This window comes from Ictalurus furcatus, chromosome 21 (assembly GCF_023375685.1).
Source record: "Ictalurus furcatus strain D&B chromosome 21, Billie_1.0, whole genome shotgun sequence".
NCBI lineage: Eukaryota > Metazoa > Chordata > Actinopteri > Siluriformes > Ictaluridae > Ictalurus > Ictalurus furcatus.
This window is the reverse complement of record NC_071275.1, coordinates 15,270,500-15,293,102: the sequence shown is the minus strand read 5'-3', so window position 1 is coordinate 15,293,102 and position 22,603 is coordinate 15,270,500. Positions and strand designations below refer to the sequence as shown.

The following is a 22,603-nucleotide window of genomic DNA, read 5'->3' as shown; positions in this document are numbered from 1 at the left end:
CAAAATTTGGATTGTAAATAACATCTAACTACACTGGTAGTATTCCAAATAACATGGAAAGCCTGTACACCTATTAAAAGAAGCTTCTTACTGCCATAAGGTCAATTTATATCTCCCCTGTTATAGAAGACAAAAAATAATCAAAGATTTTTAGTTAATACCCTATCAAAGCTAACTAGGAATAATCAGACAGATAGGTTTTAATACCATAATATCAAAACTGAACATACCGAGTAATTTCATCCTACTCAATTTTGAGTACTAGTTTTTATTAGTTTCACAGATAGCTAGAATTAATTTTTTCAATTATGCAGTAGCTCTTGATGGTCTTGCATAATGTGCAGCAACGAAAGATGTGTATTGAGGTGAATGTAGACTCAAGACTCCAGCTCCAGCTTTTCCAGCTCAGTGACTCTTGGGAGCTATTTTCAAGTCATAATACATGTTCTGTTTTGCTCTCTCTTACTCTTTGATCTGTCCCACTTTTTTTCTTTCCTTACTTTGCCTATTTCAAGATCTTTTGACAGGTAAATTAGAGTGAAGGCACCATTCCATCAAGAGATAAGCAGACGAACACTTGCTCTAGTGGGGTGCTGTGATAAGTAATTAATACTTTGTAGAAATTAACTCCACTGTCTTTAGCTTTTCTCATTAGCTTTTTGACAATTGCAGACAACCTCTCCAAAGTCAATGGATAGTGAAAAATGTGTTACAAAGGCTCCCAGTCTCAAATCCTAATCCTAATTTCCACATTGCTAAACTGGGGCTTTTATCAGTCAACACTTCTGTTGGCACTTCATGTCTGGAAAAGTTGGACTCCATCCAATAAGTCAAACATCCAACAATATTTGCTGTAAACAAGTGAACAGGTGTTCTGCTTTCTGATCTGGACACTTAGGAACTGGATGTGGCAGTAGTGGCTCACATGGATTACTCAACTGATGCCCCAAGCATTGCAATACAACAATCTTACCATAAACACCCAGTTAACACAACCTGTTCAAGCTGACTCAGGGTGTCATCCATTTCAGCCTTATGGTTAATCGGCTACATCTTTGCATCTGTTATGGGTAGTGCTGAGGTCACCATAGCCACATTGGCTTGAACTTCTTCAGTTGCTTTGGATCTTCAGCTCTGGACAGCATGTCTGCAGTATACATGAACTTTCCTGAGTCCTAAAACAACACAACACTTTCCTGAGCTTTTCCCAGTATCATGCATCTTTCTTTTCTTTTATGTCTATAGTGCAGTCTTTTCTGCGTGGTTAGGTATGAACTTTCTCAGTTTTTGAACTGGCATGTTTAGATTGGCTGGCACTTTTCCTGGATCAGGTCAGACAATCTCACTGCTTCATGTCACCCATGAATGTCAGTTCAGACACACCCAGCTGGCATTTTTTTGGTCGGTTTCATTTTTGCGCTACAAGTAACTCCCAAGACCTGTCTGAGTCTGTGATCATGGTCTCCCTTTGTCCCTCCATTTATAATACTAATGCCATCAATGGACATGTCCTCACCTTCAGTGTTTTTTGTAGACTAAATAAATGATCTTATAGTATACCTCAATAGCTTACACAATTGAAAAGTTTACTTTAGGAAACTGTAACTGACTAGTAGCATGGCCTCATTCAATTTTATTTCCAAAATCCAGAAGGTGTATCTACATTAAAATATTTTACGTTTGCATATGGAAACATTAGATCCTCCTGTGTATGAAGTTTGAAATGTTCTGTATTAATTGTTCTCTTGTTTCGAATCCACTGTAACCAGCAAGTTGGCTTATCAATTTTCTGAATAACTCCAAGAATTTCTGTTCTGTCCACCTCCACCTTCAATTTGTCCAGTAATGCAAAAGGGTGCATTACAGAGGCACAATTATTTTCTATTCAAATAGTGTGCTCATTCGGCAGACAAACCCTGTCCTTTGAACTATACTATACTTTTGCATCAAACTATTGTAGTCTGTTCCTGGTGCACTTTCAAATATTAGAATCTTGTTTTTGTCTTTAAAATGCTGCTAAACCTAGTATGGCCTATATCCTTGTATGTCTAATGTGCTTTAACTGAAATATCAGTTCCTGCATAGCCTGTGATTTTACTTCAGTATCATGTAGCCTAGGTCTTCAGGTCATTAAACACATTATTTGAGCTCCTGTATCCAACTTGAAGCTAAGACAGTACCTTTTACATGTCTACATACACTTCGATGTAACATGTAACTGGTGATGCATTGTTCTCCATGCAGCTCCTTGGTTTCAGCACCAATGCAATAATGTTTGCAGTCTACCTTATGGACACCACATCCATATTCCAAAACCATGGACATTAGCATGGAGTTCACAAATCCCTTCCCAGATTTTCCAAATTAAATCACATCTGACAACTCACTCTTAATGGCATTTTACATGTACATCTGAACTTTTTTTTATTATTATTATTTTTTTTTAAATAAGAAGAAATCAGAAAACAGGGCTCTGGTCGTGTTTTCCTTGAGTATAAACCTGTTTCCATGGTGATGATTACCTAGAATAGTCTAGTGGGAAGATGGTACTGGTTCATAGGCTATGGTTTGCAGAGGTGCTATGCTGCCATATGGAGAATATAGAAGCAAGGGATTCACTAATGCCATTAAATATAAGTGTGTGAAGTGCATGAGACATTTTATGAATTTCCTGTTCAGTGGTGTGTTCTGTATGGTTGCATATACTATGTGGTCCTTAATGCACAATTCTGATATTTTGATGCAAATCGTTTTTTTTTTGTTGTTTTTTTTGTCCTTTCTGTTTACATATATGAGAGACCTGAACCATATCCACTTCTTGTGTTTAACTCATTCCCCAACAAAATTATCTAGGCTAAAAATGACTTTTTAGAACGTTTTCCCAGTAGCATCGGCGTGGTTATACAAAAGACAAGTGATTCTGTTTTTTTACTAAGTGATTATTGAGGTATTTTATTTCAAGGTCTTTAATTTTACATTAAAGCCAGGACTGACTGTATGTTTGCTCTCTCATGTCTATGTAGACAGTCTGGTTTCTGTCATTTCTGCAGTGTTTTTTTTTGTTGTTGTTTTGAATGGTTGTATCACAGATTGATGTCTTTTTTTTTTTTAAAATCTGGACTTCTGTGATTACCCTCCATGCTTCATGAAGGCTGTTTGAGCACCAACAGATTTTGGTCTAGCCTATCATTGCAAAACAATTATGATTGGATATGAGTGTTTAGATGTGATGACGAATAACTGGATATCAGATATACACAGTATGGCCGAAATTATGTGGACACCTGACCATCACACCCATATGTGCCCATTTCAAAACCATGGGCAGTAACACAGGGCTGCCCATAGCCCTTCCCCCTGGGATATAAAAGCCTCCACTCTTTTTGATTTTGTAGCATGGCCGTGGGGATCACAAGAGCATTAATGAAGTTGCACTGGTGTTATGTGTTGAGGCCTGGCGCACAGTTGGCGTTCCAGTTCATCCCAAAAGTGTTCAGTGAGGTTGAGGTCAGAGTTCTGTGTAGATCAGTTGATTTCTTCCACATCGTGTCTTCATGAACCACGCTTTGTGCACAAGTGCATTGCCATTGTTTGGGCCTCTTAGTTCCACTGAAGGGATATCGTAATGCTAGAGTATATAAAGACATTCTATACAATTGTGTGCTCGCTAGGACAATTTGCAGAAAAACCACATATGGGTGTGATGGTCAGGTGTCCAGGTACTTTCGGAATTTGACTCACCTGGGTTATTGATCAGAAGCTTGGGGGTTCAAGCCCCAGCACTGCCAAGCTGCCACTGTTGGGCCTTTAACCCTATCTACTTCAGAGGTGCTGCATCATGCCTGACCCTGCACTCTTCCAAAAAAAAGCTGGGACACTGTTCTTTAATGTATATGACAAATAAAGGCGGCTTCTTCTAATGTGACCCATATTGGATACTTGGGTTTGGGGGCGGGTGTCAGATCAGAGCTGTTTACATGTATGGAATAATTTCAGAAAGCATAATCAGCAAAATAATCGGAACAGGGTGAGAGTGTAAACCGGGCAGGTTTTGGGTGAGTGTATTGCATGGTATTATGCATGGCGTGCTCTCGCCCCTTTACGTGCGCGCTGCTGACGTCATCATGGGAGTGGCTCAACGGGAGAAATGAAATGAACGGTCATTCGGTGCAATCCTCACAGGGCTCACGTAAGTTTGTATCGCGTTATATTCTCTCCAGATAACAAACAGGGTGAAATAACCGTTCCTTGACATTACTCTTGACATAATTCAGCACAGTCGCTGGCTCAGTTGATGTGCCGAGCCGTTTTCCGCTGCCCTTAGCATGCTAACTCGACTTAGCATCTCTCTGCCTCTTAGCTAAGCTAAGCTGAGTTAGCATGTTTAGCCGGAATAGACACTGCACTAAGCGTGACTCTGGCTAGTGTAGGTAGCTTAGGCTGGATGGTAGCTAGCAAGCAAGACGTGTATGAGACGTCAGTGGCATTGACATTACCGTGGTATCTCGGGTCCAACAATCAGACCAGTGTCCCAGCTTCCGTAGCTTCAGGATGGTTTTGACACGGCTGTCAAACGATTTAAAGATAGCTAGATGTCCTCCGTGTCTCCATACTGGCGTTACAGCCGCCCAAATAATCGTGAGACAGGTGTCTTGCTACCTAACCTTAGCAATCCTAGCTATTCAGATGGAACCATACACGGACCTGATAACATTTCAAGTGTCATGCTCATAAATGAAGCTGATGCAGGTGGGATGTGATGTGATGTGATGTTAAGTTAAATGCATGCAGATGAATCGGATCAGATCCGTAGGCATCTTCTCTGAACTACAAGCTAGTCAAAAGGGCGTAAACTGGCCATCAGGGCTACACCGATGAATGCATTATCAATCCCAGCGTGAGATTTTGATCAGATGATTGACACATTAATTATGATGAGATATCATTAATATCATGGATTGAAAAAAAGATGTTCCATTTCAGCTCAGATCTGAGACATTGTCATACATATGAGACTAGTCCTAGACAGCCTGTAGTGATCAATACTCTAGTGATTTTTGAAAATTATTATTATTTTTTTTTTTGTCCTGATATAATTAGTGATCGGACATAATCAGACCCCTGGCTTCTGTCTGTGCACGTCTACGTTGCATTTGGTGCTCAAATATTGTATGTGGTGTAACCCCATGCCCAATACTTTTCGTCTCTACTGCCTCGATCAGATGATTAATGCACGCGATTAACACATGCAGACGTTACGTTTCACCTGCAGTCAATCCCGAGACATAATGTAACGTGACCTGAAGTGAGCAGCAGTACGAGTGCTGCTTTTTCTTCCTTTCTTTTTTCCGCCCCGATCCGATCTTATTTAATGACCCGACAGGTTTTGGTGCTCCGATTCTTGTGTAACGTCTTGTGTAATGTTTTTCAGCATGTAATATCGCCAGGCTAGTCGACAGGAACAAGAAGAACTACTCCGTCCCATCTGGATCGAGTGGCAGTTCTCGTCTCCGACCTGATGAGATTATTTTGGATTACCCGCTAGGATTAATTCACGCCGTCTTTCTAAATGGAGATGACCGAGCGGGCGAACTGATGAATGGGACGAGGTACGGTGCGGGTTATTAATTATGTTGTCGTTTAGTGAAAGCGGTCACAATGTTGTGAGAGCTGGCTTCTGACTTGCGCAGTCAGAAGGAAAGAGAAAGTCTACCGAGGAGAGGTGTCAGGCGCTTTTTGTTTTTAATTATGTTTAATAGCTTCCGTTCTGTATAGCTGTCCATAGTAGGCGGTTTATCACCATCCCTTATGTGAGGGTATGTGCTTGTATAAACACACACACACACTGATCTTTATTGGCGACTGTATGTGATATTATATGGGAGGGCTGAAATCTGATATCTGTCTATAGCTCGACAGTGAAGCTATTAGGGTTGAACGATGCATTAATATATCACATGTTCCCATCGATTGTGTAATGAGAATGATGTGAGCCAAACTATTGCACACACTTTTAAAACAGACAGACAGCAACGATTTCTGGTTTCTGTAGTTCTCTACCGTGTTTGTGCCACGTTTTCCTCCGAATACCGAACGTGGTAAACGAGAAAGGTGTATACTTTTCATTCAAACTGCTTGAATGATAAAAAAAAAACACAAAAAAAATCCCACAATAAACTCTCCTTTTATGTCGTTTGTTCTTTGATTAGACAATGTGCGCTTTGTTTACTTTCTTGTGGAAAAATAGAGTAAACAATCCTCCCATATGTCACATGCGTGTTCTCAGTCACTGCTGATGACGCATGTTGAGAAATGCCAGCCCGAATGCACATGAAAGCTTGGGTGTGTTTTAAAACTGTGTAATCACCTGACATGGCTGTAGGGCTGGGCGATATGACAAAAATATTATATCACGATACTTGAGGACATACGGTAAACTAATTATGATGCTACTTTTCTGTAATGCCTACATAGACAAAGAAGATTAAGATTTAAAAAAAAAAGAAAGAAAGACGTCAAATCAACAGCATCCATTCAGTACAATTTCATTTGTAACGATTAAAAAACAAAACATCACCATACCAACGATATCTCAGAAAAGTGTATAGTGTAATCATTTATCATGATCTTGATTTTATATTGGTAAATTGCCCAGCCCTACATGAATGTCATTAAAAGGCTGCATGAATCTACAGTCTGGGCTTGAAATCAGGAAATCAGCCCCAACCTTGCATCTTTATCTCATTCTGTGTTGTTCTTGGGTCCACAAAAAAAAAAAAAGAAGTCTAAAATAATCCGCTTTGAGAAAAAGGGGGTGGGGTAGCCGTGCTAGCTCGTTTGTACCAGCCGCTCCTGCTGATCTCTGATCTGACCTTGACGAGCTGTGTGAGTAAGACTGGGGGAGAGAGTCGTACAGAGATTGAGCTGACCCACTTCATCCACACAAAATGCACTGCCCTTGGTCTATGTGTACACGCCATTGGGTGTGTTTTTTTTTTTTTAAACAGCATATGGGGACCATGACTCATTTCTCCAGCTAATTGTTTATGTACATTTACCTTTTTTTCATTGAACAATTCTTCCCTTAGGGCGTTTCAGGTACGGTACGCGATAGCTGTGCTAAGGGTGCAGATGTAACATGTCGCTGTTTATCTGGTTAATTAATTATTGAACACGCTGGCGCTGTCACTGACAGTTCACGTACGTTGCTCAGCATGTCTCTCGTGTTAATCAAGGATACGTCTCCGTGCAGCTTGGCCTGAAAGACTAATCGATTGTGTAGGCTTGTAAAGGGCTTTGGACTGACATTTTAAAAACGGACAGAAACTCCAGGTTGAGTAACTGAAGAACAGCTCTGAGTCATCCGCGGTGTCAGCTGGGAGATGTTTGGAGTTGGTCAATTCTTTGTTGTTCCTCAGGTAAAGGCCTTTACTTTGTGTGTTAGCGTGCTGAAGTGTCTGATTTTGGCTAGTGCGGTATCTTCTGCATGCTTTTTTTTTTTTTTTTTTTTTTTTTTTGAAAGCCTAATCAGCTGATGATGACTGGAATGTAATACGTCTTTATATTTTAGCAGTGTGGCAGGAGGCTGTGTTTGCTGGCAGGCCACAGGAAAAAGGTCTATGTTTTCTGCTATATAAGGCCTCGTTCTTTGAAAGGCGGTGCTGCTGAGTCTCAGAATGTGTTGAAATTGCAAATATAGCACGTTACGTTGGTTCCAAAGGAGCAAATCTGGTCGTGCTCTTTAAGTGGGAGGAATGGCACACTCTCTCCACTGTTAATCACAGCGGCTCTAGGTATTCGCAGTGGTCTGTGAGCTTGTGCATGCGGAAGAGGCCAGACAGCACTTTCCTCAGAGTGTTTTTTAATGCTGTCCTGAGACACTGCATGAGCAGCTAGTTCGAAAAGATGTGGATGGCTGGCTTCACGTGTGTTGGAAGAATTAGATGTCCGCTACGGTTCATGTTTAGAAAACTGGGTTCGCTAAACTACAGGGCAGGGTTGTTGTTGTTTTTTTTCATACATTGAGATATTCTGCTATAGTATTTTGGTTGATAGTATTTTTTCAACTGCTTAATTTGGTCCACTGATTGGACCTCTGTCAGCCAGTTGACAAGCCCTGCCCACTTTAGTCAGCATATATAGTGAACGACAAGCCTTTTGGGATTTGAGTGTGTTCAATTACTAATTAATAATTGAAATGTAAACACAGTTTTTTAAAGACAAGGTAGAGGTGCAAGGTAGACTGTTGATTCGAGATCATATCTGAGATTTGTTAACATGATCTTGCTTCAGCGTTCTCAAACTTTATGAACATCAGCCAAGAACTTCTAGAATGTTCGTCTAGTCAGGTTGCAGCAGGCTTATAAATCTACTGGAGTAAGTAGTCAGTAGTAGCATGGGTTCAGGAGCTTCAAAATGCTGCATGCTGGCCTGTTTTATACACCGCTGTGAATTATTCTGCCTGTCTAATGTTTCATTCACTGATGGCTGATATGCACGGGTGTAGAATAGACTGGTTATTGGATGACGTCTAGTCCAGTGAATCTGACAACAGCGTCCATTTTCTTCCATAGCCATTCCTGAATTGAGAGCCAGAGGAGGCCGGGCTGGGCCAATGGTAAGCAACACTGTCCATTTCTCTCTCTTTTTTTCTTCTCTCTTATGCAGAACTGTTTGTTTTCTTCTTTGTTCATCCAAAAAAAAAAAAAGTGTACTGTGTGGGTTGATGTTTTCTCTGCCAAATATTCTCTGAAATGTTTAGTGTTGCATTACAGGATGTTATTACAATGTATGAAACATGCTACAGTGTTAATATGGTTACGATTAAGAGCGCAAGGTTTTGCACTTCCTGGAAAAGTGCCTTGGCGAAAGTACCAGGGTCACTGGCTCCTCATATCTCCAGTGAGAAATTGCTGCCTAAGTTTGCCCCAATTCACACACGATGTAACCCCCATGACTCACAGACACTAAAACGCTGCTTTAACTTGTGTTCGTGCTTTTGATGTCATCCTCAAGAGTAATTAACAGTAGATCGAGGGTGAATTTCTGCAGTGAACCTTGCTGAAGGGATCGGATTCTGGATATTCAGTTTTTATAACCGATTTTAAGAATATTTTGATATATAAGAATATGTTTATAGGAAGACAAATCATATATTAAACCACAGACGTGTCGTTTTCATTAAATTCAATAAAGACCATGTGAGCATTGCAGAAATTCATAGCTCCAATTGTTTAGTAGATGTTTTGTCACATCACCACCCATGACTGTAGACTGCTTAGCAGAGTGCGTCATTATTAGTGTAGCAATTGCTCCGATAGTACCTTGGCCTTGAGAATCATACAGGTTTGGCATGTTTGTTCTCTGACTTAAGACATACGGTATTGGCAAAGCAATGAGTCATTTCCTAATGATATCAATTGAGGAACCTGACACCTCAGAATATGATTAGGTGAAAAGAATGCCACACCCTAATGTCTCCAAGCCAACCAAAGTGCTTCTGCTTTGTTTTGTTTTTAGCTTGAGCTTTGCTGTATTTGCTGCTTGTGTGCCATCACTCAGTGCTGCATGTGTCACAATCCATGTTGTTTTCCTTCTGTGGTAGACGAGCATGACTTTGAGCCAATCCACAGATGCATGCACGCTCACAGAATCCACCCGAGTGCCAAGCCCCCTGCTTCCCGGCTTTTGAATCTGCCTGTCAGAAGGTTAGGGGTGGCGGGGCTTAGTTAGACCCTGCCCCTATGCCGACCCTCTAAGTTGAACCTGGCAGCCTTGAGATGGATCAGGGCGCTAGCGAGCAACCTGTCGCGGAGGAGCCAGACTCCGGGGCTCGAGCCGAGCCGGGGGCAAGCAGGAGGGCTTCTGAGGCTGAGCACAGCTTGTCTAAAATTACTCAAAATGCCCTGGAGAACATGGGCGCGCTCGGCCATGGTCTGAAGCAGCTCTTCCAACCCCAGCGCCGGCGCTCATCCGTCGTGCCACAAGACCTCTCCTCTTCCTCTGCGAGCTCTGCACCTGAGGCCGCAGAGGCAGGGTCAGAGTTGGGGGAAGCCTCCGCCCCTAACATCACGCCTCCTGACTCTGACCTCGCACCCACTTCCACTTCCACCCCCCCCGCAGCTCTGAGCCGTGTGCTGCAGCAGATCCGAGGTGCTCCCCCCATGATGAAGCGAGGGACCAGCCTGCAGAGTCGCCGCAGCAAGACTGGGGGGGGAGGGGAGCCCCCCCAGAAAGGCAGCCCCCAGATCCATCGGCGCAGTACCCAGGAGGCTTTGATGCAGGCTGGACGCCCACGGTCGTCCTCCACCACGGACACTCCCAGCAGCCCTGCCTTTGTCGACATGCTCCTGACCTCCGGGTATCACTCCACCGAGGAATCAGACAGAGTAAGTCATAAAAACCTCTTTTATTAATCAAATTTCTTTATTCACTGTGGCCAAAATGGACTCTGTTAATTACAGATCCAGTTAGAGTGTTCAGAGATGCTTTTTGTGGCCTTAGAACAAGTTCATAGCTACTCCATGCTGCTTTCTCCTGTAGGATGTAAACTGAAACAAGCAATTTCTGTAATGACGCTTGTTCTTAACTATGCATGCTCATTTAGTACCGGTGTACGGTCACAAGATTGGAGGTGTGAACATTGTATTTTTGGTGTTCCGCATCACACCACAGCAATGGTTGTATAAGGTTTAACAAGAACTCACGTCATTAGTGTGCCTCATTTACTCCCAGCGTTTTCATGCCAATAATAGGATTCGTGTCCTTACACGTTAAAGCAGGTTACCAGATTTTTTTTTTATCCAACGACAGGCTTTTCTGAGAAGATTGTAGAACTTATCTAAGATTACTATGTTTTCAAAGCCTAGGCAAATTGCACAGTCAAAGGGAGTACTCCAGATAAGCAAACTAGGCAGTAATAAAGCCAATGAATGCCTTGCACGTTTTATTTTGCACCAGGATTTGGCATCCAGGTACCTGATCACTTTTTTTTATTCTAAAGGGCCTGAGGTTTCGTTTTCCCAGCAGATGGTGCTGCTTTTCTGTGTATTGGAGATACCGTGGTTCATCTTTCTGTCCCTGCAGTGTGTTGGTCTTCCAAGTACTAATGCAGAGGGGTCTGGTAATAGGAGTCTTGTGACTCACCTGGTATTGATAGAGCTTGGTGGAACCATCCAGAATGTCTGTCTGTGCTGGAATGGCAGGCTCAAGTGTTTGTCAGACGTCCCACAGACTATAAATGAGGTGCAGCGTGGATAGTTGCAGAAATCAGACAGGAACAAATCACAAGCCAGGGCACCTGCATCAAGCAGATTTTGTGTTCATGCTGTTATTTATTTATTTATTAACTTACTTACTTACTTATTTATTTTGTAAATCTGTAGTTGCCTGTTGTTCGAGTAGGTTCAGCAACCAGAAAAAGAAAACAAAAACCCTACTCCTGGGTGATTTTCGCAAAATGAAAGTTTTCATTTGGGGTGAAGCTATGTTTAAACTTAACGAGTGTCATGGTGGCGTGGGGCACTTTGACGACTACAGTGCACACTTCTCATTCCGAATCCCACCAAATGCCTAACTATCTAGCACAAAGTGTTTTTTTTTACTTATTGGATTGATTAGCATGAACTGATGACCGACGATCTATGCAGCTATGTGGAAACCCAGAGGAAACCTAATAAGTCAAGCACAAACCCGCCACATACACTATATATCCAATAGTATGTGGATACCTGACTATCACACCCATATGTGGCTCTTCCTCAAACTGTTGCCATGAAGTTGGAAGCACACAATTATATAGGATACTGTAGCAATACAATTTCCCATAACTGGAACTACCCCATATAAATCAAGCTCCATTAAGACACAGTTAGCCAAGGTTGGAGTGGGAGAACAGGCGTGACCTCCTCAGAGCCGTGACATCAACCCCACTGAACACCTCTGGGATGAATAAACATGCCAACTGTGTCCCAGGATTCCTCACCCGACATCAGTGACATCACTAATGCTCTTGTGGCTGAATGAGCACAAATCCCAACAGCCACGCTCCAAAATCTAGTGGAAACCCTTCCCAGAAGAGTGGAGGTTTTATTATAACAGCAATGGGGAACTGAATCTGGAATGGTTTAGTAGCTACCATTTTTAGCTTAGTAAACCATGGGATTTGGTAGCACGCTGGACCTTTCAATGCTGGTGGGCTAATTAATAATTTTTACTGTCTGGGTTTATCTTTTATTATTTGTAGTTATTTGTAAAAAAGTGATTGCACACATCAGTTTGTAGTCGGTGGCATTGTTATCATTACTGAAGTAATTGGACAGGTTCTTAAGCCTTGTATTTTTCCACCATTCTTGCATTATTAAGACGTACTTCATAGCCACTCAACATGCTAAGTCAGCTTACTAAGAGGCTTTACCACACTCCTAATCAAACCGAACCGTGGGGTGCGAGATAAAGAACCCAGGCTGAAGGCGGATTCACCAAGTATGATGGTTGATTCATATAAAGGTATCTCTGCTTAGGGTCTTAACAGGTTTACAGGTAGTTTACATACCCTGTGTAGAATGACATCATGCTGCTAGGTGCTTTTATATCAGTTTCTGTGTAATAAAACAAATGATAGCTACATGAACACTCGTACCAGGCACTGAAACTACTTTAATGGGTGGCAATAAAAAAAAATAAATTCCCTCCCTGTCTGACTGAATATAACCCTTCAAGGAAAGTATATCAAATTATTTTGAGTCCAGTTTAGCCAACCAATAGCTGGGCAATATGATGATGATATATTGATATACTATAATACTATAATAAGTTATAAATTTGTCACAGTACACTTTTCTGAGATATTGTGGATATGGTCAGTATATTTATAGCAGTTTTATATTCATATTTATTTAAAAAAAATGTTTATTCTAGAAGTTTTTATTATATCGCCCGTCCCAGATGAACTTATTTTTGTTTGGGATGGGAGGTCGTAGCGCATATTAAAATTCTGAAATCGTGCTTTGTATTTGGAGTTCTGTATTTCAAGCTGAGGTGGTGTTTATTCTGTTTCTAATGCTGTGCTTTTTAATGTGGAGCAGTATGCCGCTTTATCAGTGATCCGAGCTTCAGGTGTTATCTCTGAGGATTGCAGGAGTCTTGTCATAGTACAGAGGTCCAGTCAGAGTCTCTTGCGAGTGTTGCACATTGCTGCATACGACATGTGGAAGTGTGACTGCAGTGTGTGTGCTCTGTCATGGCCGGGAGTGTGCTCGCTGTCATGGTGATTTGATTGATTTCGTGGTTGATTTTATGAAACTTTTTATTGATTTTGTCATTACGCAGGAATGTGACATTGTTAACTTTTGTCCTTCCTTTCTGTTTCTTTCTTGTTTTGTTGTTTTTTTTTTTTCTTGCTTGCCTCTCTTTCTTTCTATTTCTTCCTCTCCTTTCTTTCTTTCTCTCTCAGGTGGATCGTCTAGAGGTGTCTGGCTTGGCCGCGTCCCCGAACGCTCTGTCCAGCAGCTCAGATGGCGGTGGTGCGTACGGCATAGACTCGGTGGACGGTACTCCCGACCCGCAGCGCACCAAACAAGCCATTTCACAGCTGCAGCAGAAGATCCTCAAGCTCACGGAGCAGATCAAGATCGAACAGACTGCACGTGACGACAACGTAGCCGAGTACCTGAAGCTGGCTAACAATGCTGACAAACAGCAGAGTGCACGCATCAAGCAAGTATTTGAGAAGAAGAATCAGAAGTCAGCACAGACCATCCAGCAGCTACAGAGGAAGCTGGAGCATTACCACCGCAAGCTGAGGGAGGTGGAGCACAACGGCATCCCGCGCCAGCCCAAAGACGTGCTGCGTGACATGCACCAGGGCCTGAAGGACGTCGGCGCCAAGGTACTTTTCATCATACTTAAACTTATGGGTCTTCACTACGGAATGTATGTTGTTCATGGAAATTGCTATTTATTAATATAGCACTTTTCAGTTTGAGCATGCTTTACAACTGAAGAACTGATGCATATAATTATGTGTCATCAGAACAGAAATGAAAATCATCATTAAATGTACTTAAATGTAGAAGGAGTGGTAAAAAAAAAAAAAAGGGGCTAAAACAGAACCTTATTGGAACACCTTATTGCATAATTTAAGCCCTGAAGACTCTTCATTACTACTATCTTAATGAACTCTTAATGGATTGTCAAATAAAATCTAAAGCGAGATCTGAGAAAAAGACTCAAATGTCCTGAAAATATTAGTGCAGGAAAAGGTAAAGTGGAGCTATTACGCTTCTGTGATGTGCCTTCCTAGACTTACATTTTGTAGTTTGGAATGTGCTTGTGTCATATAGAGATAAGCACTATACAGTGCATTGTATAAGTATTCACCTTGCTTGAACTTTTAGGCATTATGTATTGTATCTGGAACTGAAATGAGCTAGATTGGGATTACATGTCCTGACACAAAATAGCTCTTAAAATTGAAGTATTAATTGTAGTAAATATAGTTTGCATATACGTACATACAGTGTATATATACAGTACTGTGCAAAAGTCTATATAGGGACCCTATTTTTTTTTTTAGTACAAACTTTGTTATAGATTTTTATTTTATGACTTCTATATTATCATGTCAGAAAAAAACATTTTATATTTCCAAACATTAGTTTTCCAGCACGAAATTAAATGTTACAGAAAAATGTTTGCAATACAGTAAAGAAGGCAGCATATTAAGTGGTAAGAGACACTTTTCAGACAAAAAACACAATGAAGGCTGCTGGGTTTTGCTGCAAAATAAGAAGCAAATGCGACAGTCAAAGTCTCCAGAAGAACTGTGACAGTTTCTGCAAGATGCTCAATAAAACTTACAGCTCATTTCCTTATAAAACTGCACTAGTGGTCTACCTGAGACTACTTTTTTTTTTTTAAGCAATGGGTCATCACACCAAATATTGAATTTGTTTCATTTATTACTGTTGACTGCTCTTTATAGTATTTTTTTTTTTTTTTTAATGAAGAAACATGTCATTTAATTATTTTTGAAGGCATTCTTCGAATAATCGATTAGTTGGATTAAAAGACCAATTTTTATTTTCTGTATTTAAAAAAAAAAAAGAAGAAGAAAAGAAAGTTAATTCACATTCTGCCCGATGTTGTCCTTCAAACACTGTGCAAATTGAAGGCTATGAAAAAGGTATTAAATGTATCTATGTGGGCTATGTGCAAAGGATTTTTAAAAATATTCACATTATATTTTGAAAACAAAAAAACAACTGATTGTCCACAAGTTTTAAAGCAAAGGGAAATCACTATATTAAAATGGCTAAAGAAAAACAAAAGCACAAACGAAGTGTTAACTGGTAAGAGGTTGAATGTTATTCATCTGAATCCAGTAACTATCTCTAAATCTAGTAAATCTCTAACAGTAACGTTACTTTATTTTGTAAATGTATGACTTCTTTCATTTATAAACAATTACATGTTATAATCCCATTACAGTTACCGCTCTCATAAAAACACAATTACTTTTGTTTCTAAATATCGCTAATTGTAACAATTAAACAATCAAACAATTTTGATCAAAATGAAAATTTATTCAGAGTTATTGCGCTTCCTTTCGATTGCACACTGTTTGACTGACACGCATGCGTGGACTCGCACTCATTCAGTGAAGTTTAACGGAGACTCACTCGCTGTCAGGACGAGCCTTTATGTAAAATGGAAATACTGGTGTGAATTTCAAACATTTACAGATGAGGATATAAAGGTAAAAATGTCATTTCTGCACTGAAGAAAACCTGACAGCACACGCATCTGTCGCAGCATCTGACACGATGAGCCACGGTAATACACTTACGAGTTTGCATGAAGCGTTTAATATAAAACATTCTCATGTTTTGGACGACCTGGATTGTGCACTTTTAATGCAGTAGCTCAGTCTGTGACCTTCGCTGTTTCTCATATGTGTTTTATTCATAGAAATGCATTTTTCACCATTGTGAAGTGATGTCACTGACGGGGAGGTTTTTCCACAGTGACGTCACAGACCCGACTAATCCATAATGAAACTCGTTGTCGATTTTTTTAATTATCAATTTTATCGATTAGTCGTTGCAGCCCTAATAAAGACTTGTCAAAACAAGTCTGGGACAAAGTTCTGGAAAAGTATCAGTCAGGGTTTGATTATATTAACCATGATATTATATTAACCAGAAATAAATTGCTATTATTTTGTCTTCTGGGAAACATGTAAATAAATATCTTATGTAGCTTCTGAAAGGCAGTACTAAATGGGGAAAAAAAAACATGATATTTAAACAATATAATAATGATTTACACCAATCATCCAGTTCAAAAGTTTCCACCCCCCTGGCTCTTAATGTATCGTGTTGCCTTCTCGAACATCAGTGAATGTTTGGACCTTTTGTAATAGTTGTGTACGAGTCCCTCAGTTGTTCTCAGTGTGAAAAGATGGATCTCAACATCATATAGTCTCTGTTGGAAAGGGGTCAAATGGCAGAAGATGCTGGAAAAGTAAAGAATGTGCAGGACCTGGAGGATTTTTCTGAAGAACAGTGGGCAGTTTAATTGCTCATGACAAACAAGGGACTCGTGAACAACCATCACAAAACATAAACACAGTCATTGATCATCCAGGTAACGACACACAGGATTAATAATCAAGCGTATGTAAACTGTTGAACTGGTTCATTAGCGTACATTCATTAGCGTAGTTATTATTGTGTCTTGTGGACTATATGTAAACATCTGTTGTGTGAAATAGCTTATTTAGGGCAGTACTTCAAAAAATGCCATTTTAATGATTCCTCTTATTTATTTATTTTTTTCAATTATTAACATTTTGCAGATGCTGCAAGGCGTATGTAAATTTATGAGCACAACTGTATTTGTCATTGAATGATGACTTTAAAATACACAGACTGGCGAGCTTTCTGTGTTTATTAAACGCTGGTATCTGGAAGCTTGGCTAATGGCAGCCAGCCAATAAAATGCAATAAAATCTCATTGTAGCTTTACAAACTAATTACAAGCAAAAGTAATAAAAAGGAATTAAATGAAACCATATAATAAATAATATGACATGAAATGAATAATAATAAAGCAAAGTTTTTATCTTCATTCAAGAATGGTAATTTGTTACCTGATGCAGAAAGAGCTGGAATTTGCTGTAGTGTCATTTGTTATTTCTCTTGTGTCCCGTTTCTGTTTTCATGGTTGTTATTTTATAACCAAGTTCTAAAAGTTTATATAGTTACATTGCAGTCAATAAATTGCTTACATGTCTTTGTCAGGTGACCGGAGGTCTCTCCAGCTTCTCCCAGGCCACTCACTCAGCTGCAGGCGCTGTTGTTTCAAAACCCCGTGAGTTCGCCTCGCTCATCCGCAACAAATTCGGCAGTGCGGACAACATCTCGTCCCTAAAAGACTCTCTGGACGAGACGCAGGGTGACGAGGCTGTGCCAGGTGTGGTACCAGGGCCCGGGACATCAGCCACTAGAGCCCTAGCACCTGGACATTTGCAGTCCAGCCCCAAGTACGGCAGCGAGGACGACTGCTCGAGCGCCACATCAGGCTCGGCTGGTGCCAACAGCACCACCGGAGCCCCCGGAGGACCCCCGAGCTCTAAGGGCAACATGCTGGAGCAAGGCCAGGCCTCAGGGCTTGACACTCTGTTTCATGAGATCCAGGAGTTGCGGGAGAACCAGAGCCGGCTGGAGGAGTCGTTTGAGAATCTGAAGAGCCACTATCAGAGGGATTACACGCTTATCATGCAAGCCCTGCAGGAGGAAAGATACAGGTACACACTGACACACTGAAACACTTCGGAAGCCTGATATACATTTATATATTCTAGTCTGTGACTAAAAGTGAAATGGGACTTGGATGGATGAAATCAATAAACTGTTGACTTAAAAATCCATTTTAAGCATGTGTTGTCCATGTAAAGCCCACCTTTTGTGTGTCTGTGCGCGTGTGAACAGATGTGAACGTCTAGAGGAGCAGCTGAATGATCTCACAGAGCTCCATCAGAATGAAATTCTCAACCTGAAGCAGGAGCTGGCCAGCATGGAAGAAAAAATCGCGTACCAGTCTTATGAACGGGCCAGGGACATACAGGTTACTGAACCTCATCAGTCATGTTGGATATTTGGGAAATAAATGAAATGTGCAGATTGTTTTCAAACAACTGGGGCTGTATTTGCGTAAGCTTTTCAGTAAGACTGAAAGTTTGATCAGTCCCTCCAGGATATTTGCTATTGCAGAAATGAGCACAAAATCAACCAAACTACGCGATATTTGGAGGACCTTGCAATTTTTTTAAATTACCGCAGATTGTCTGCAGATTTCGGCCAAGACAGGTCATGAGACATCATCACGACACGCATTCAGCCAAAGCCTTCTTTGATTCACACACATCGAACATGAGCACAGCTAAAAGGTCTCATTTACCAACAAACATCACTGCGAAAGACCGTGCAAAACAATTTAATGTATTTGCAATTTCACCAATTCAAGTACAACCTCAATTCCAAAAGATTGAACACCGTGTAAATAAAAAATGTAAATAAATGTAAATAAAAACAGAATTCAATGATTTGCAAATCTCATCAACCCATATGTTATTCACAATAGAACATAGAAAACAAATCAAATGTTTAAACTGAGTAAATGTACCATTTTAAGAAAAAAGGAAGGTAATTTTGAATTTGGTGGCTGCAACACATCTCAAAAATGTTGGGACGGAACAACAAAAGGCTGGAAAAGTGAGTGTTACTTCTGAGAGACTTTGCCGCGCTAAAATTCTCTTTTTATACCCAATCATGTTACTCACCTGTTGCCAATTAACCTAATTAGTTGCAAAATGTTCCTCCAGCTGTTTCTTTTTAGTAACACTTACTTTTCCAGCCTTTTGTTGCCACGTCCCAAGTTTTTTTGAGACGTGTTGTGGCCATCAAACTCAAAATTACCTTATTTTTTACTTAAAATGGTACGTTTCCTCAGTTTAAACATTTGATATGTTTTCTACGTTCTATTGTGAATAACATATGGGTTTATGAGATTTGCATTCTGTTTTTATTTACATTTTACACAGCATCCCAATTTTTATGAATCGGGGTTGTAGTTTGCAGAAAAAAAAAGCACAAAACACTCTGCAAATTTATAACAAAAAAAAGCCACAGCAAAATCAAGCATTTTTGGCTGCAACAATCACAAAAAAAACTCTTTATCGAATTGATTTATTTGAGTTGCACGCTACTGTACTTTTAAAACAGGGATTCTCACCCGCTGGACGGTAGTCCAGATTCATACCCAAGTATTTCAGCGAAAAGAACTGAGTACAAGACTAAGTCTGTAGAGCGTAGTTCAGTGACCCTAGTTTTCTAAACATGAACCAGCTGATGATTCCAGACAAAGACTTAAGGGTAGTACCAGACGTGGCCAACAAAATTTTTTTTTAAATCCGTAGCTCAAGTCAAAAGTGGTAATGAGAAGCTCTACTATGAAACAAACATAACCATTTCAAATTCTTATTTATAGACGTATACTAATCATTAATTGTTACGCATTAAACGCATTAAAACTGTTGTCCCCATTCAGTCATGTTGCTTATTTAGCTAAATTCCCTTGCTTCATATTGACTGCATTTGCACTCTGCTGCCTGTAGGAGGCGCTGGAGGCCTGCCAGACACGCATCTCGAAGATGGAGCTGCAGCAGCAGCAGCAACAGGTGGTGCAGTTGGAGGGGTTGGAGAACGCCACAGCACGCACCCTGCTCGGCAAGCTCATCAACATTCTGCTGGCTGTCATGGCTGTCCTGCTGGTGTTCGTGTCGACGGTGGCAAACTGTGTGGTCCCGCTTATGAAGACACGCAGCCGCACGCTTTCCACGCTGCTCCTCGTCATCCTCCTGGCCTTCCTCTGGAGGAACTGGGAGGCCATTTCACAGTACCTGGACCGTTTCTTACTGCACTCGAGATGACCTGCACGGAAAGAGATTTCGGCTTTATGAAGGGAAAGAAAGGACGGGGCCTGTCGAAGGGTCCGGAGACAAACGCACTGCCTCAGCCACTATAAGCTCCAGACGAAGGAGCGCAACGGGGAGCGCAAGAGAGAGCTCACTGATGATTTTGATGCTTTGTTCCTTACCCAAGAGTGAATTTGTTTACATTTTGATGAAGATCTTTTTTTTTCTGTTTACTGAAAAAAAAATTGTAATGCAGAGTTGTTGTTTTTTTTTTTTTTGTCTTTTTTTTTTGTTTTTTTTCCTTTGGTGTTGAAAGTGATGCAAGTTGTGTTGCTTGATGTCCTTGTATAATTATAGTAAGAGTATAAAATTTATGCAAATAACCAGGATCTGGTTTTGCGGCACTGAAATAACACTGGAGTGTGTTGAGTGCAAACAGGATGACGTTCTCTTCATCAGCATAGCCTTCATCACTATCATCACTCAGCTTGTTTCCCTTTCTAAGCCATGCAGTCTGCTTTTACTCTCTTCCTTCACCATAATTTCCTCTCTCTCTCTTTTTCTCTCTGTCTCTCTCACTATGCACATCTGTCTTTCTCTAAATCTCTCTCTCTCCCTGCTGCGGTGTGCCCTATTCCTATTCCTCTTTCTTATGACCCTTTGCCGCTGACAGGACTTCTGCACAATCATCACTGGAAGAAATGGCTTCAGCTTGTGCAAATGAGTTTTGCGTTTGATTAGCTGGGCTGTACTGGACCGGGCCACGGAATAAGAAAGTTCTTGGCCTATCAAAGACCCAGGCTGCCCTGCCTTTGCTTCTCTAGCCCTGCCCATTTTGCCCCCTGTTGGCCTGCTCTGATCGAGGCACTGCCTCCAACCTATAAACAGAATGAACATACTTGAAGAGCTTGAAAGGCTCAAAGACTATCAGTGCTTCCGTACTGTTTCTTATAGCGACAATGAAATAGTCCTTTTTAGTTTTTATTTTTTAAAAATTAAATGAATAAACGGGCCATTTTAAAAGTGAATTGTCCTGCGTTTGGCTTGGTGTTATTTATGTTATTATATTTCTGCTGTGTTAATGAATATCTCACAAACTGATCAGGGAGACCTTAAGATGATGAACGAAGAAGCAGCACCAACACTTATGCCTGATGTACTGTATGCTATCTATCATGTAGACTTCTGAAACATTTCCAACACCAGAAAGGTACTTCAGAGGGGGGCGGAGGGATCGAGGCAGTTTGCAATCTCATGTCCCAACCAAAGTTAGGCTGAATTTTCCCCAGTTCATATTCAAATTGCATCCTGAGGAAGTTTATTGAAAAATGAAGTCTGTAGTTCAGTTCAGTGGTTTAACATCATAACCGAAACATTTATGTAAGAACTGCTAGAGTTTATTAACATGGTAGAGCACAGTGTTAATAAACCTGTTCAATATTCTTCAGAGATTATTCTTCATTAAAATGCATAAAGGAACTGAAGGGTCACTCATTCATTAACCGGCTTTGCCCTTTTGAGTGACACATGAAAGATTGGTGTGATACTAAAGCGATGTGTAGCAGCAGTAACACAAAGAGTAAGCATTTTTCAGAATCTCTTTAAATGGTTTTTCTTTTTATACATATAAATTTCATGACATCCGAATATAATCTGGGATTCATATTAGTGATGAACAGTAATTTCGTAATCTTGTGTTAGTAAGTTTATTACATTTTAAAGAAGGCTTTTTTGTGAACAAATGCAATGTTTTTATTAAATATAGTTTATTTTTATGTTTTACAGCATTTTAGTTCCTGTAGTTACATATACACTGATCGGGTTCAACGTTAAAACCACTGAAAGGGGAAGTGAATAGCATTGATTATCTCATTACAGTGGCACCTGTCAATGGGTGGGATACATTAGGCAGGAAGTGAACAGTAAGTTTTTGAAGATGATGTGTTGGAAACAGGAAAAAGGGGTGAGCGTAAGGATCTGAGTGACTTTGATGAGGGCCAAATTGTGATGGTTAGATGACTGGGTCAGAGCTTCTCCAAAACACTTGGTGTTGTGGGGTATTCCCGATGTGCAGTGGTTAGTATCTACCAAAAGTGCTCCAAGGAAGGACAACTGGTGAACCAACGACAGGTTCATGGTTGATAGGTTCATGGTTCAAGTCCAAGGCACATTGATGTGCGTGGTCTGTCTGGTCCAATCCCACAGAAGAGCTACTGTAGCACAAATTACTGAAAACGTGCATGCTGGCTATGATAGAAAGGTGTCAGAACACACAGTGCATCACCGCTTGCTGCGTATTGTGTAGTCACAGAGTGCCCATGCTGACCCCTGTCCACCGCCAAAAGTGCCTACAATGGGAATGTGAGCATCAGAACTGTTTAAATGTTATGGTTGATCGCTGTATACCTAAAAGAAAATCATTGTGTTGTAAGAATAACAATGAAGCTCAACTAGGGATTATGAGGTAAATGGCAAATACAGAAACAGCTAAATAAAAGTAAAATATATGCAATATTTTAAAACAGACACATTCAATCATAAATTAAAACACCACACAAAACACTGCAAAAGAGTCATAACAAGTGTTCGATTCACATAATGAAGGTCGACTAGTTAAAAAAAAAA

General features: G+C 40.6%; 1 protein-coding gene across 10 annotated transcripts; it reads left to right on the top strand.

Annotated features, from left to right (window-relative positions):
- The first annotated feature begins 1,640 nt into the window (after positions 1–1,640).
- On the top strand, positions 1,641–21,006 carry tmcc1b (transmembrane and coiled-coil domain family 1b). 10 transcript variants are annotated; one of them, XM_053653000.1, is made up of 8 exons: positions 1,641–4,189; positions 5,432–5,609; positions 8,574–8,617; positions 9,605–10,388; positions 13,454–13,888; positions 17,304–17,809; positions 17,994–18,129; positions 19,679–21,006. In XM_053653000.1, exons 4-8 carry the CDS (start codon positions 9,780–9,782, stop codon positions 19,991–19,993), a joined length of 2,001 nt encoding a protein of 666 aa, XP_053508975.1. In that variant the 5' UTR covers positions 1,641–4,189; positions 5,432–5,609; positions 8,574–8,617; positions 9,605–9,779; the 3' UTR covers positions 19,994–21,006. The 10 variants fall into 10 exon arrangements, with proteins under 10 accessions (XP_053508975.1, XP_053508980.1, XP_053508978.1 ...); XM_053653006.1 differs by having other exon boundaries at positions 1,986–4,189; positions 10,123–10,388; XM_053653007.1 differs by having other exon boundaries at positions 1,986–4,189; positions 5,432–8,376; positions 10,123–10,388.
- Positions 21,007–22,603: the final 1,597 nt, after the last annotated feature.